The sequence below is a fragment of the Macaca mulatta genome, chromosome 13 (assembly GCF_049350105.2).
Source record: "Macaca mulatta isolate MMU2019108-1 chromosome 13, T2T-MMU8v2.0, whole genome shotgun sequence".
NCBI classification, from domain to species: domain Eukaryota; kingdom Metazoa; phylum Chordata; class Mammalia; order Primates; family Cercopithecidae; genus Macaca; species Macaca mulatta.
In genome coordinates this window covers 69,247,818-69,264,083 of record NC_133418.1, presented here as the reverse complement: position 1 = coordinate 69,264,083, position 16,266 = coordinate 69,247,818, and the positions used below count along the sequence as shown (strand labels likewise).

At 35.2% G+C, this 16,266-nt stretch overlaps 1 protein-coding gene across 17 annotated transcripts in view; it reads right to left on the bottom strand.

The window, feature by feature from the left end:
• Positions 1-16,266, bottom strand: part of CCDC88A (coiled-coil domain containing 88A) — a 130,421-nt gene that overhangs the window by 69,412 nt on the left and 44,743 nt on the right. For all 17 annotated transcript variants that reach the window (XM_015112381.3, XM_015112382.3, XM_015112389.3 and 14 more), the window contains exons 6-7: positions 8,744-8,827; positions 6,936-7,076 (exon numbers count right to left, since the gene is read on the bottom strand). In XM_015112381.3, the coding sequence (XP_014967867.1) occupies positions 6,936-7,076; positions 8,744-8,827 (225 nt within the window). The remainder of the gene's footprint in view (positions 1-6,935; positions 7,077-8,743; positions 8,828-16,266) is intronic.

Here is a 16,266-nt window from a genome sequence, read left to right as displayed (position 1 = left end):
CACAGAATCACTTTCAGTATTCTACGTATTAGCAAACTAAACACATCAACAAGATCCACTAGGTCTAAGAATTGTACTACAATATCAAAAACAATTCATTGGTCAAAAACATCTTAACTATCATATTTAGTTGTCATTCTTAAAAGTTCCATTCAACAGTTCATGCATGAGCTACTTAGTAAATGATACTAAAGAAGATAATGTTTTTCCCTTCCTAGTTTTTTTCTTTTCATACCTATTTATTTATTTATTTATTTATTTATTTATTTATTTTATTTTATTTTATTTTTTTAAGTTCCGAGGTACATGTGGTAGGGTATGCGTATTTGTTACATAGGTAAATGTGTGCCATAGTAGTCTGCTGCACCTGACAACCCATCACCTAGGTATTAAGCCCAGCATGCATTAGCTCTTTTCTCTAATGTTTCCCCACCTGGCCTCCCCCGACAGGCTCCAGTGAGTGTTGTTCACCTCCCCGTGTCCATGTGCTCTCATTGTTCAGCTCCCACTGAAAAGTGAGAACGTGTGGTGTTTGCTTTTCTGTTCCTACATTAGTTTGCTGAGGATAAAGGTGTCAAGCTTCATCCATGTCCCTGCAAAGGACATGATCTCATTCCTTTTTAAGGCTGCACAGTATCCCATGGTTTATATGTAACACACTTTCTTTATCCAGTCTATCATTGAGGGGCATTTGGGTTCATTCCATGTCTTTGCTATTTTTTCCCTTCCTAGTTTTTTTAACAAAAGAAATCAATTATGATGAAAATGATTAGATTAGACAGCCAATGGTGGAAAGGCATAAAAGACCTGCTGACATAGAAAGGAAATAGTGATTTGGCTGGCACTATGTTGTCCAATATAATAGACAGTAGCATAGGTGGCTATTTAATTAAAAATTTTTTAAGTTAAAAATTCAGTTCTGGGCCGGGCACAGTGGCTCACACCTATAATCCCAGCACTTAGGGAGGCCAAGGAGAGCAGATCATTTGAGGTCAGGAGTTCAAGACCAGCCTAACCAACATGGTGAAATCCCATATGAACTAAAAATACAAAAAAAGTAGCTGGGCATGGTGGTGCACACCTGTAATCTCAGCTACCCGGGAGGCTGAGGCAAGAGATTACAATAAGCCAAGATTGCTTCACTGCATTCCAGCCTGGGTGACAGAGTGAGAGTCTCAAAAATATAAAATAAAATAAAATTCAGTTCCTTAGTCACACTAGCCACATTTCAAGTGCACACAGCCATTACTGTATGCACTGGGACAGCCCAGAAACACAATCTTGGACAGCCCAGAAATACAATCTTGCCATCACAGCAGAATTGGACAGCACTGCTCTTGAATTATGAACAGGGTTCTTGGAGGGTCCTAACAATACCTCAAAGGTTTAGCTTAATCTCTTTACTCTGCAGTAAGTAACTGAGGAACAGTGATTGATTTCTCCATAATCACACAGCTAGCTAACATGCCATGACTTCAGGCCAGCCTAACTCCACATCTTCTGATCTCTCTAATAGCAGTCCCAATCTGCTTCCCATCTCAAAGATAGATTCCTTCCTTCCTTCCTTCCGCTTCCAGATTCCTTCCTTCCTTCTGCTTCCCATCTCAAAGACAGATTCCTTCCTTCCTTCCTTCTTTCCTTCCTTCCTTCCTTCCTTCCTCCTTCTCCCCTCCCCTCCCCTCCCCTCTTCTCTCCTCTCTGCCCCCCTCCTCTCTCTCTCTCTTTCCCCTCCATGGGACACAAACCTCCCTTTCATTTTCCTAAATCTAAACTTTAAGGGCTATATGTACCTATTCCTCCATTCCCCTAATTTTCCTTTTGTTCTCTGTAAATTATCTTACTCTAAACCAATTTCTCAGGTTTTCTTTCAAACTTCTCAGGCAAATAAACTGTCTTATATAGAAATTTCAGCTGTACTACTATTCCAGAAAGAATGGTGGGGTTACCATCTTGGGATCATGAAATAAGCATCCTTGCTTTATTTTTCATCACCAAGTCTTATCTGCCTTCCCTGAATCATTACTTTCTTTTTTCTCAACATCTACCACAATTCATTTATTTATCCTCAGGATACATTTCACCTGTATCAAGGTCTGTCTTACCTTCCTGCCTGTAACTATTGCTTTCCGATTCCATATGTCTGTTGATGAATCTCAGAATGTTACTTTCCATTTCTTTTTCTCCCTACTAATTTCATGTCCACTCCTTATTCAATACATAGTTTTCTCTAGCAAAGGAAGCAATTTTTCTATTGTAGCATGCCTCCTTTACTGTCATTTTCCTATGTCACCATACCTACTCCTGAATCTTTAATCACTCAACTCCTCCCCGCTTTTACTCAGTCCAGAATATTATTCCTGGCTACTTTAGAGTTCCTACTCAGTCTGGAATTATAATTAGGCCCTTAAATGTCATCCTTACTGTGCTGTTACTGACTCACTCTTTGCAGAAAAAGAAAAAGGAATTAACATTTATAGAACTTGTGAGGGATTTTCCAACAAGATCTCATCCAATACTACAATTTGCAATAGAGGTATTATGCCAGTTTTAGACATGAGAAAACTTAGGTTCATATAGATTAAATAACTTAACCGAAGTCACCCAACCAATAATACAGATAGCAGAGATTCAAATTCAAGTTTGACTCTAACACTGTTATCTTCCTGACCCACCATCAGTTTTCTCTATTTTTACTCCAAGATGATAAAGCTCTAGCAGAAAAACAAGAAGTTACGCAGTCCTACTACAGATCTTGCCATCCATTTTCAATTAAACTCTTTCCACTGCCCATCTATCCTTTTATTGAAATATTGCTGATCTCTCAAATTTCCCTATGATGACTCTGTAAATGTATTACCTTTTCTCTACTTAAGCCTCCAACTGCAAACTGCTATCATTACTTCCAATAAATGACCTCTCCTCCAATTTGCCAAAGAAACAAAACCACCTGGGATTAACTCCTTTCTTCTTATGCATTTTTTTTGCTCCTAATACATATTCCTTACTTAAACATTTCAATTTCTTTCTTCTTATTGGCTTTTTTCTCTGTGTTCTTCAAAGATATACAAGTTTCTTTTACTCAGGAAAAAAAAATCATATTCCCTTCTTGGCACTTTTTGAAGGATGGTTCCTATGTCCAATGACACTATTCAGTTCTATCCCTCTATCAGCGTGCTCATCCCAACTTCCCTATCTCTCTGTGAATAGTGTTATTAATTTTCATAGTTGACTGCATGTACTTGGAGTCAACTTTTATTTGTATATTTTCTTACTGTCTCAATTACCTTTAATCTTGCTTTCTAATATCTCCTGACTCTAACAAAGCTGACAGATAGTAGTAAGTATATAATATTTGTCTCATACACAAACAAACTAGCACTTAATTATATGCTAGCTCATATTTTGTACTTACAAATAATGTAGTTTTCTCAATAAACCAGACGCAATCTTTCTTACACCTCCTTTGTATCTCTCAATCTCTAATTTTATCTAGCATAGTATTTTACATAAAAATGGGTGCTCAAAAATATTCAATTAAGCAATTCACAAAACTAAGAACAGGAGAAAATATAGAAGACAGACACTACATGTGAACTTAGTAGGTGGTGAAATGGTGATATCTATCAAGAACTTCCAAAAGTCAATGAATTACATATTACAAAATATTAAAAAGAAAGAAAGAAACCTGGTATTTTAAAAGTTAAGAGTTCCCAGAGTATTTTCCATTAAAGATTATTTAGATATTTTGACTTTTCTCTAATAGCAGTAACTTCTTGAGCTCATGGTTTCCCATACATTTTCAAAATAGTCTGATGCAAAAACAAACAAAACAAAATAATCTGATGGCAAATGTTTTTAAAGCATAACTAATTTCATATACCCTCCCACTCCTGTAGCATATATGTAAGAATATATATAGGAATATATACTATATGCTACAAGAATATATATAAAAATGATATATATTATTTTTTGTACTTATCACTTTCACAATTTTATTATTGTTAATTATTTTAATAAAATAACTTCCTTATTAGACTATAACAATTTTTGGTTCTTTTTTGAAATAGTTTGTCAATTTTTTTGCTCCCAAGCACAAGACCTTGCAAAAACCAGTTGTTTCTTAATATATGGTGAAGAATGAACATAAAAAGACACATCAATGCTAAAGACAAAAAAAAAAAAACAAAACACAAAAACAGGTGACCTATTAATTCTACTTGTAGAACTCATTATTAAGGAAAAGAAATTAGTGATGTGCCCAGTACAATCATGGATTTAAGCAAAGGTATTACAGTATTATGTTTCTAACCACAGGCAGTGGAGTTAGATCTGGCAAATTACTTAACTACTTGGGGCTCAAGTATCTTTACCTACAAAATGGGGTTTTCATGCAGATTTAAAAAAACAGTATGTGTTAAACTTACAGCACAAAGTCTAGCATAAAATAAACAGTGATAATAAAGAGGTCTTAAATTCATTAAAAATCTCCTATTTGGTTTTTAGTAAAAGGAGAGGACTGAAGACATACTTTTTCTATAGCATTAAGAATACGAAAGAGAAATGTTAAAAAGGGTGACCAAATATATACTTTTTAGGCTGAAGTGAAATAATTATAACAAAAGCTAATCAAAATAAAAAGTTAAAGGGAAACTCTAAATAAGAACTTGTTTCAATCTAATATATGACACAGAGTTACATTTACATACTACCTTTACATTTGTCTAACATTTTTCACAATTTTTTTAATGACCTTTTCAAGTTAGTCTACTGGTAGCCCAAATTGAGGGAAAAAAACTTCCCAGATGATTGGATATCTCTCGCCTACCCTATCCCAGATAGCAAGTTGCTTCCCAAGTATCTGAGACAGAAGAGTACGACTTTTTCTTCCTTATTTGAAAAACAAATTCAACAAAAATGCTTAATTGGCAGGATAACATATTTTAAAAGGTTTTTCAAACAATCATTCTATACAGTATTTCATATTCCTTTTAGTTTACCAGAGTCATGTAATGATAAGTATTCTGTTCACCCCACATTAATCAATTCACTTAAATGGGATCAAACTTTTTTTTTTTTTTTGAGACGCCCAGCCCAAGATCTAACATTTTATATGCACCCATCAGTCATATAAAACCAAAGTACAGGCTGGGTGCAGTGGCTCACACCTGTAATTCCAGCACTTTGGAAGACCGAGGTAGGAGGATCACCTGAGATCAGGAGTTAGAGACCAGCCTGGCCAACATGGCAAAACCCTGTCTCTACTGAAAATACAAAAATTAGCCGTGCATGGTGGTGCATGCCTGAAACCCCAGCTACTTGGGAGGCTTAGGCAGGAGAATTGCTTGAACCTGGGAGGCGGAGGTTGCAGTGAGCTGAGATTGCGTCACTGCACTCCAGCCTGTGCGACAGAGCCAGACTCCATCTCAAAAAAATTTAAAAAATAAAATAAAATAAAACCAAAGTACAGATTCCTAGAAATAATTCCTCAGAAACTGGAGGATACCTTACTGCAATACCTTTAACAACTTGAAATACAAATAAATATTCTAGAAAATGCATAAATCAGTAAAAAGACACTAAAAAATGATAGCATATAGCTAAATAATCTGATTGAAAATGAAATGATCTGAGTATCTCAAGATAAATTTGATGCATAGTAGGAATGTTTTCCAATTTATTCTTTCCTTCCTTTGGTCTCAATGTCCTAGCTTTTTAAAAAATTTAATTGTTGCTTTAAAATGTTTATCTCCTATATTTTCTTTTTGTTTAATGCCTGAAGAAAAATTGAAAATTCACATCAGAACTGACTAACCCCTACAGAGACAAGAAAGTTTTATTCTGAAAAAAATGTTTAGGAATTTTCTCTATGTAGTCTTTCACTGGTCTCAAGAGTATTGATACAAATTCTCTATAAATAAGCTCAAAACTGTCTCTCGCATGTAAATGAAACTGATAAAAGCTATACATTCTGCAGAATGGCAGAGTACTTTGCTCTGCTATTAAGAAAATATTACCCACCATCACATGCATTAAAAGTCTAGACTCTTTAAAATTATAAACTGCTTTCAGACACTGCAGATAGAAAACTTGGTACACTTTTACTCTTTTTAAAAAGCAAAGTTCTGTTTTAACAGACTTAAAATAATTCTCTTTTTAAAAATCACACCTCATTTGAGATCTTTTGTGGGACATTTTATTCAGAACACCTGTTATTCTCCTTTTATTAAAACTTACTTTTCCAACCTCAAAATGTGGCAATAAAACTAAGAAATTAGCCTTAAGCAAATTCTTAAGCTTCACGGCAATGATTTTTCCAGTTACATCAACTATATTTTCAGTTTCACACTTTTGTATTGTTGCCAAAGCTGTGGGGATGACTTGAAAAACACACAGGAACAAAAGAATAATGTTAATTTAAAAGAAAAGGAGAAGAGAGGCGGGGCGCGGCGGCTCACGCTTGTAATTCCAGCACTTTGGGAGGCCAAGGCGGGCGGATCATGAGGTCAGGAGATAGAGACCACAGTGAAACCCCGTCTCTACTAAAAATACAAAAAATTAGCCGAGCGTGGTGGTGGGCGCCTGTAGTCCCAGCTACTCAGAGAGGCTGAGACAGGAGAATGGCGTGAGCCCGGGAGGCGGAGCTTGCAGTGAGCCCAGATCGCACCACTGCACTTCAGCCTGGGCACAGAGCGAGACTCCGTCTGAAAAAAAAAAAAAAAAAGAAAAGAAGAAGAGAAAACCTAACTGCAATCTGTTTACTAGCAATTTGGGGTTCTTACACATCCTTTCAGGTTCCTGTGTTCCACACAAAAAAAGACACTCCTGTATTACCCGCCTCTAAGAAATAGTATCGTTTCTGAAAACTGCCTAAAGCTACTATTTTCTTTTTTGGAAAGCAGACTTTCACAATATACTGAAAGAAATTTACAAACCTCTGAATGTTCATCTCTCTCATCTATAAGTCTTTTTAGATGCAATGCCATATTTTTCAAGAGTGGTTCTATGTCCTCCTGCGACATATCGGTCACTTCCATCCATTGCAGGTCAAACACATTTTCCTGATTATGAGTTACCTTTAGAAAAGTAACCGAAATAAACAACCAAAAAAGGGGTTAATACTTAAAAACCTATTCCACTATAGTACAATATTAGCTCAAGTATTATATAACCCATATAAAATATGAAAAGCCTGTATGATGTTACAAGGAGAACATTTGAAATTAATGATGAAAACACTACAAATAAAAATTATTTTTAACTAAATATAATCCTTAAATGAATTAATATTCATTTTCTAGTCAACAAAAATAAAATACTAATATTTAACTCAAGGCATTCTTAAAGGAAAGTAATGTTGATATATCCTGACAACTTCTTTAACAAAATCAACTGAATTTTGTAGATAAGACTTTTAATTTATTGTACTTGAATTCAAGAGCAAAAAGTTTTTAATCTTGTAGGATATATGTTATTGCATTGTTGTTATTGAATATCTAGGTCTTTATAGATTCTGAAGATGACACTGTCACAGAAGGTTAGGAGAAAGGATTACCAATATAAAGATTTTTAAAAGAATGGAAAAGTTATATAAGTGCCTTCCATTTCTCACTATAATTCTAATAATTTGCTTTAACTTTCATAATAGCAAAAATAATTACACTTCCAAGGATGGTGGCAAATTCCATAACTTGCAATACTTAGCATTTATTCAGAATAAAATAAAACCATATAACTAGCGTAAAGCAAATATGTCTCTATAATGGGAGACTACCAATAAAACTACATCTTGTAAAGTACTAATATGCTTATGGTTGATAATAATGTTACTGATAAGAAATCTGGGCTTTACAAATGCTAAATAAGAGAAAAGATTACCTATGGAACACAAAAATCTTCTAAATAAAGAATATTTTAAATACTACCAATTTTCACCATTTTAAAATTTTCTTTTCCCTTTTCTAATCAACATGTAAAATTTAACATACTCTAATTCTAAAGTGTCTTTATAAGATTAAAAGCCCAAGAATAGACAGATACAGAAATAGCTTTTAAAATGAATCTTAACAAATTTTAATTTCAATTATTTGACACTGCACAATATGCCCTAGACTTAAGTTTTTATATGAATGCTACAAATCATTAATGGGTTTATAATTCAAGTAGTATCTTTAATAAAAATTATGCTGTCTATTCATTCAAAAGAAAATCATTAGAATGACAATACTAAGCTTGTCATCTTACCTCACTATCGCTTTGAATTACAAGCAGTGTTCCACTTTCTGCTGTTTCCATTTACTGCTTTGTAATCTATTCTAACAAAGACATATACCTCATTCCTCAAATAACACTTTCTGCCCATGTCACTATAGAATAAAGGCAACAGTATATTTATAGTTAACACTGTGCCATGTGTAAGGAACTATCTCTAAAGACAAGACAATTTGTATAAAAGCAGGCTTCATATCTATGTGATCTTGATTTGTTCTTGTGTATACTATGACTTTTTAACACTTTCTGCCTATGTCACTATAGAATAAGGGCAACAGTATATTTGTAGTTAACACTGTGCCAAACTTAAGGAACTATCTCTAAAGAGAAGACAATTTGTATAAAAGCAGGGTTCATCTATATTTGATCTTGATTTGTTCTTGCTTATTATATTACTTTTAGGTATTTTAGGAGATAGACAAATAAGTACACCACAAGCTTCATAAATAGCACATAAAATTGTATATATTACCTCTTGAATATGTGCGGCAACTGCTGCTTTTGTATCAAAATCTAAACCTTGAATTCTTTCAATAAATTCTTCTTTTTTCTGACACTAAAATAAATGAATAAAATAGTTATTCATACTTTATAGGGTATGGTCCTTAAAATGTTGTATATAACTAAAATTTATGAGGTTTGCTATATTTTGAAAAGTATAGTAAGAGTTTTGTTTTGCATTTAAATTGTCTAACATACTTACCTAATAAACAACAACTTAGAAATAATTATTTTAAAAAGCAAGGCACTGAAAATCCATACTATTTTTATGCTGGAAAGTTCTAAAGTGGGAAACCATTACACAACCCATCTGAGGTTAGCACAATATTATTATGCTAACTTTACACACAGAGAAGTAAAGAATCAAGAACTTGTTTCAGTGAGGATAAGTTACTTGCCAAAAAACACAGTGAGTCAGTGGCAGAATTCGGAATACAGCCAAAATGCTCAGTCAGTCCCTGACTATCACCAAACAACACGGCCTTTCTTCTTGGAAAAAAAATTTAAGCAATTTTTACTTCAAGCTTACAATTCATTCTCACATCTTCATTCTATCAATCTTAATAAAAGAAACCCACTTTTGTGGCCCAGTTCAACATTTATAATGTAATCTAATAAATATTTGATTTGTTTCTAACATAGCAAAGTTACCGGGGCAAAACTTTAAAATATATATACGAGTACACATGTAACCAAATGGAATAAAGGGGGTAATTCTTTATTGTGTAACTTTTAGAAAGCTTTATATAAATTACAAATATTAAAATGCAAAACAATCTTTTTCTTTCCAGTCAGCATTAACAATTTAACATGCATTTTAATCTCTGCCTTCACTTACATCTCTAATGCTGCAAACCAACTGCTAGTATCACTGTATTCTTACCGCTAACAAATGAGAAGTGCCTACAAAATAGACAGCACTGCCTTGTCTCACTTAGATGCATCTCCTGGACCAATTACTGAACTACTAGTGAGGACAATATAGTCACAAAATTTAAAACTAGCTCTTTGATCATGAAACTTACAAGGCTCTGATTTATGCTTTACATGTTTATTTTATCAAATTGTAATGCTCTATTTTCTACTACTATACAATTTAAACACATTTCCATCAATGCAGAAAGTTCTGTATCTTGCAAACACAGAATTATTAGGATAATAAAATGGTTAAAACTAAATTACCAGAAATGTATAATTCCTAGTTGTGATTAGGAAGTCAGAGTTTTGGGTGGATGGAATACAAATTAGTGGGTTTAAACACAAGAATTTTTGTCTAGCAAACAATACTTGACAGGCCTTGTAAGAACAATTAAGAATTATGTTCTAATAATAAATTCGTAGCATATATAAAATAATTAACATTTCAGGTATAGTAACATCAATTTTAAAATTTAACACTACCAAAATTGCTGACCTATGCAGTTTCTGAGCCTAGCAGAACACAAAACAGCATAATTATTATCAAAGGTATTGACTATGACTCACCAGAGTCCCTTAATTCAACTGCCATATCTTTCTCTGCCTTCAGTTTAGACTAAATAGATACACTTTCCTTTTCTAAGCCAGAGCCACTTGTATTTTACTTGTATTATCTTTAGGAACTCATCCATCAATGAAAATTTTTCCTTTACCCTTGTAACACACACAATTTCTACTAAATCTCACACCTTAATTTAACTCTTAAAGTTAAGCATTCTCAAAATGTTTTATAAACAGGTTAGGCTTCCCTAAAGATACAGAATAAATTTCATAGGCTTTTGAAGGATAGAAAAGAGAAAGACTGTCAAGATGGAAAAAAGAATAAAAGATTCCAACTTTGAAGCTGAATAATCAGATCAAATTTCTGTATCAGAGCTGCCCAATAAATATGGTGATCATTAGGTATATGCATATATGCAGCTATTGAGTACCTGATATGTAGCTAGTGCAACTGAGAAACTGAAATTTTAATTTAATTGTAATTAATTTTAATTCAAATAGCCACATGCGGCTAGTGTCTACTGTATTGAATAGCCCAGGTCTACAGCGTGAGAAAGTCTGGTGTTAAAAACAGATATATAGCTTAATACCAGCTGTGAAGACTAAATAATATCAGCAAACTGTTTTTTCCAATTAAAATTAAGCTCTCTTATCTTTATGTAAAGTTCTTAAACTATCATGGACACTAAAATTAATTGTTTAACTCTGAGTTAAACAATTGTATTATAGTAACTGATTACTAAGCCAGTAGATTACCATGATATTCTAAGAATATGGTACGGAGGCCAGGCGTAGTGGCTCATGCCTGTAATCCCAACACTTTGGGAGGCCAAGACAGCTGGATCACCTAAGGTCAGGAGTTCAAGACCAGCCTGGTCAACATGGTGAAACCCTGTCTCTACTAAAAATACAAAGAATTAGCCAGGCGTGGCGGCAGGCGCCTGTAATCCCAGCTACTTGGGAGGCTAAGGCAGAAGAATTGCTTGAACCCAGGAGGCGGAGGTTGCAGTGAGCCGAGATCGCACCACTACACTCCAGCCTGGGCAACAGAGTAAGACTCTCTCTCTCTCTCTCTCTCTCTCTCTCTCTCTCTCTCTCTCACACACACACACACACACACACACACACGCACACACACACACACACAAGAATATGATGTGGAAACTGGGACATGGCAAAAAAGCAAAAAAAGTGATTAGGGTGGGAGGTGGGTGGGAGAGAGAAATGCATAAACCCTAAAGTTGTACATCTTCTACCAGAGAACTTAAGCCCTTAATACATTATTCCTCAAATTCCTCATATTTTCAATACATGCTCTATGATCTTAAAGAAATAAGACAGGTTTATGTGGAAAAACTATACTAAAATAGAGGAAATGGCACCCAAAACAAGATATTGAACAAGAAAATAATAAAACAAGGAGCACATTACAGTGTTTTCAATAAGAAAACTGATAATATAGGTGTAAACAAATCATAGTTATACCAAAGAGCAATAAGCAGGGCTTCCAACAGACATTTGTACACTCATGTTCATAGCAACATTGTTTACAAAGGCCAAAAAACGGAGGCAACTCAAGTGTTCAATGATGAATGGATAAACAAAATTTGGTATATATAAACAATGGAATATTATTCAGCCTTAATAAGGAAGGAAACTGAGACATGCTATAGCATGAAAAAACCTTAAAGACATTACGCTACGTGAAATAAGCCCATCAAAAGGACAAATACCGTATGATTCCATTTGTATGAGGTACCTAGAGCAATCGAATTCACAGAGACATAAAGTAAAATGGTGGTTACCGAGGGCTGGTAACAAAGGGAGTCATTATTTAATGGGTACAGAGTTTTAGTTTCGGAAGATGAGAAAAGTTCTTCAGATGGATGGCGGTAATGGTTATACAACAATGTGAATGTACAGCAATCAGAGTACCACTGAACTATGTATTTCAAAAATTGTTAAAATTGTAAATTTCCAATTACGTATTTGAAAACAACACTCGTATCAACAAAAGTCTCCCTCTTTGAGCTATATTTGTATTTTTAAATATTCTCAGAAAAACAAATGCCTTGCTAGAAATTGTTTTATTTCCTTTTTTTTTTTCCTTAAGAGACTGGGCCTTGCTACGTTACCAGGCTGGAGCACAGTGGTTATTCACAGGCATGATCATAGCATACGGCTGCCCTGAACTCCTGGCCTCAAGTGATCCTCCCAAGTAGCTGAGACTAAAGACGCATCACTGAACCAAGCAGAAATTTGTTTTATTTCCTTAAAAAGTGATATGATAAAGTTCTAAAATGCTAACTTTTAAGATGCTTTACAGATCAGTGATAAGAAAACAACAGATTGTAGCCGTCAAACTGAACAAGTTCAAAACTGGTTTTCAGAATCAAATACTAATGTTAGATTCCCTCTGAGGTACATAAAAGGGTCAAATTTTTAATTCTAACCACACTTGACACTCAGTTACTTTCGGCACTACCCAACCTGGCCAAAGTCCAAAATAAGTAATATTTCTGGATACTAAGTAGCCTGCACTGATAGGTTTTAAGTTCTGCTAAAAAGGGTGAATTTCACATAGTCTTAGAACAAAGAAATTTCCAAACAAAACACTGCAAAAATTTTTCTTCTGCATAGGATGGTTTCACCTAGAACTCTCTCAACTACTTCAGGGCTAGGATGAAGAGTCACAGATGTGTGAAAATTCTAGGTGATGCTCAGAACTGGTTCAGAAGACTTGCGTTACCCATTGAAAAAGATTCTGGAGGAACCTGACTGAGTTGGACAGTCAATAACAAAAATACCCAAGCCCTGGCCTTGGATGGTTTTCTTCATATTTAAAGTTATTTCTGTGGCTTTTACTTAAATATAATCAAGGATTAAAAGTTGTAATTTATTTTGTCAGGTAAGATCTTTGGATGGTGGTTAACTTTACCGTTTTTGAATGCTGCTTCCTCTTAAGAAATTCATTTTTTTTCTTCAAAAGAAGAAAATATTTTTCAATTTCCCAATGCTTATTTCTCTCTCCCCCCTCCCCTCTTTAACTTAATTTTTTTTTCTTTTCTTTCTTTTTTCTTTTTTTTGTACAGATAGAGTCTCCTTATGTTGCCCAGGTTGCTCTCAAACTCCTGGGCTCAAGCAATCCTCCCCCCTCGACCTCCCATAGTGCTGGGATTACAGGCATGACCCACTGCACCCAGCCCTATTTCTTTCCATTCATATAGTATCTCTTGAAACCTGTGGTCCACTGATTTCCTAAACTCTGGTACCATATCAGCAAATTTTACCTTGCTATTTCTACTTACAAATAACAATTGTAACAGATAAAATTGATTGACCTAGATGTGGGAAAACATGCTATTTACATATTGTACTAATCATCAGAATTTTAATCTGTCCAACTACAAGATGAACAAAATTTCTGTAATAGAGGGGACATTTTACAAAGTATTCCAACAATACTTGTTGGCTGATTGGTTTACTCAATAGCTTCTCGTCCAGAAGCACAGTCTGGCTATTAAGTATCAACAAAGACTTCTAACTGTTTATATGGTCATGGTGAAGGCTGACAGATTTTGGTCACACACTTTATATTATTATTAGCAGTGACTCCAAAACACCTACAGAATAATTTTTTTTTTTTTTTTTTTTTTTTAGATGGAGTCTTGCTCTGTCACCCAGGCTAGAGTTCAGTGGCACGATCTTGGCTCACTGCAACCTCCGCCTCCCGGGTTCAAGCAATTCTCCTGCCTCAGCCTCCCAAGTAGCTGGGACTACAGGTGCCCGCTACCACATCTGGCTAATTTTTGTATTTTTAGTAGAGACAGGGTTTTGCCATGTCAGTCAGGCTGGTCTGGAAGTCCTGACCTCAGGTGATCCACTGTTCCAGCCTCCCAATTGCTGGGATTACAGGTGTGAACTACCGCGTCTGGCCTGAAATCTGAACTCTATCTTAAAGTGGCAAACCCAATCCTTCATAACTCAATTCGTGTAAACTCTCCAGTCTAATATCTTGCCATTCATCCCCATAAATCCTACATTTCAACCACATTTTTTTTTTTTTTTTTTTTTTGAGATGAAGTCTTGCTCTGTCGCCCAGGCTGGAGTGCAGTGAAGCCACCTCGGCTCATTGCGACCTTCATCTCCCAGGTTCAAACAACTCTCCCTACAAGCACAAGCCACTATGCCCGGCTAATTTTTTGTATTTTTCTTTTAGCAGAGACAACGTTTCACCACGTAGCCAGACTGGTCTTGAATGCCTCATTTCAAGTGATCCACCCACCACCACCCCTGGTCCAACCACACTTTATGTTCCCTGAATAGGCTGTTGCTCTCATTTCAAATATTACCTTGTCAGAGGGCTTTCCTAATACCACAAGTAAACTTAAGAAAATACTTCTTCTATGCACCAATGTATATTACATTATGGTAATTATTACCTCAAATTCGTACTGTTTACTCTGTCTTCTCTAAAATTCAATCTCTTTGAGCTTTACATCTTTTTTCTAAAATCCCTGTCTCTGTCCTTTACTATAGCACCCATAAGCATTAAAAAAAAAAAAAAAAAAAAAAAAAAAAAAATTTAGGTCACTAACATTTTTAAAATACAGAATGATAACAACATTTTTCAAAATTGGATCTTTCCTCCTTTCTTGGTAGGTAAGTCATGCTGGCACCAAAATAGATCCAAGTCTTAAGGGCTCTCAAGTAAAAACATAATTCTGCTATGACTACATGGACATCAAATATATAAAAAGATGGGTCTCCAAGTTTCTTGACAAGCTGATATCACATCAAAGACCAAGGTCTGACACCCTTTCCATCTCCTCATTTCTAAAAAAACCTTGAATGATGTTAACATAGGTTAGAATGACAGTCTCCTTGAGCCTTTGCTTTGTTTTCTACAGTTGATAAAACTTATTCTCTTTTAATATGAAAAAAATTAGGCCGGGCACGATGGCTCAAGCCTGTAATCCCAGAACATTGGGAGGCTGAGGCGGGTGGATCACCTGAGGTCAGGAGTTCGAGACCAGCCTGGCCAACATGGTAAAACCCTGTCTCTACTAAAAATAAAAAATTAGCCAGGTGTGGTGGTGCACGCCTGTAATCCCAGCTACTAGGGAGGCTGAGGCAGGATAACCACTTGAACCCGGGAGGCAGAGGTTGTAGTGAGCCAAGATAATACCATTGTACAAAAAGAATGAAACGCCATCTCAAAAAAAAAAAAAAAAAAAAAAAGAATTAACTTGAGTATAATTAGTTTTTCTTTATTTTCAGATAAATTTACCCTTTGGGGCCAGGCAGGGTGGCTCATGCCTGTAATCCCAGGACTTTGGGAGGCCGAGGCAGGAAGATCACTTGAGGACAAGAGTTTGAGACGAGCCTGGGCAACACAGTGAGACCCTATTTCTTTAAAAAAAAAAAAAATTAGCCAGGCATGACAGCACATGTCTGTAGTTCCAGCTGCTTGGGAGCCTGAAACGGGAAGATCATTTGACCCCTGGAGGTCAAGGCTGCAGTGAGAGTCATGATCATGTTACTACACTCCTGCCTGAGTGACAAGAGTGAGACCCTGTCTCAAAAAAAGGTCCTTGGTTCTGTTCCATTCCTACTGTCAATTTTAGTAATCAGCAATAACGACCAAGCAGTAACCAGCAATAAAAACCATATTTATGCCATTGCTATGTAATCTAAATTTACACAACATTCACCAACACAGGGTATTTTTTAAAGCAAATATAGTACATAAAGGCTGTAAATAAGAGTTGTACTTCTGACTCAAAATCTGATGACCAAATTAGAAGACTACAAACACCATATTCAACTTAATGTTTAATCAGTTGTGAAGTAAACACCTGTACATTACACAGCATGAAATTTTAATAACATACATTATGTAAGATTATTGCTTCCAAGCAGTCAGCTCTAAAAGCCAACACTCTCTGGGACATATAATTTCTGTTGTACGTATGTAAAAAAAATTACTAGTAATCATATTATTTGTTTATAAAT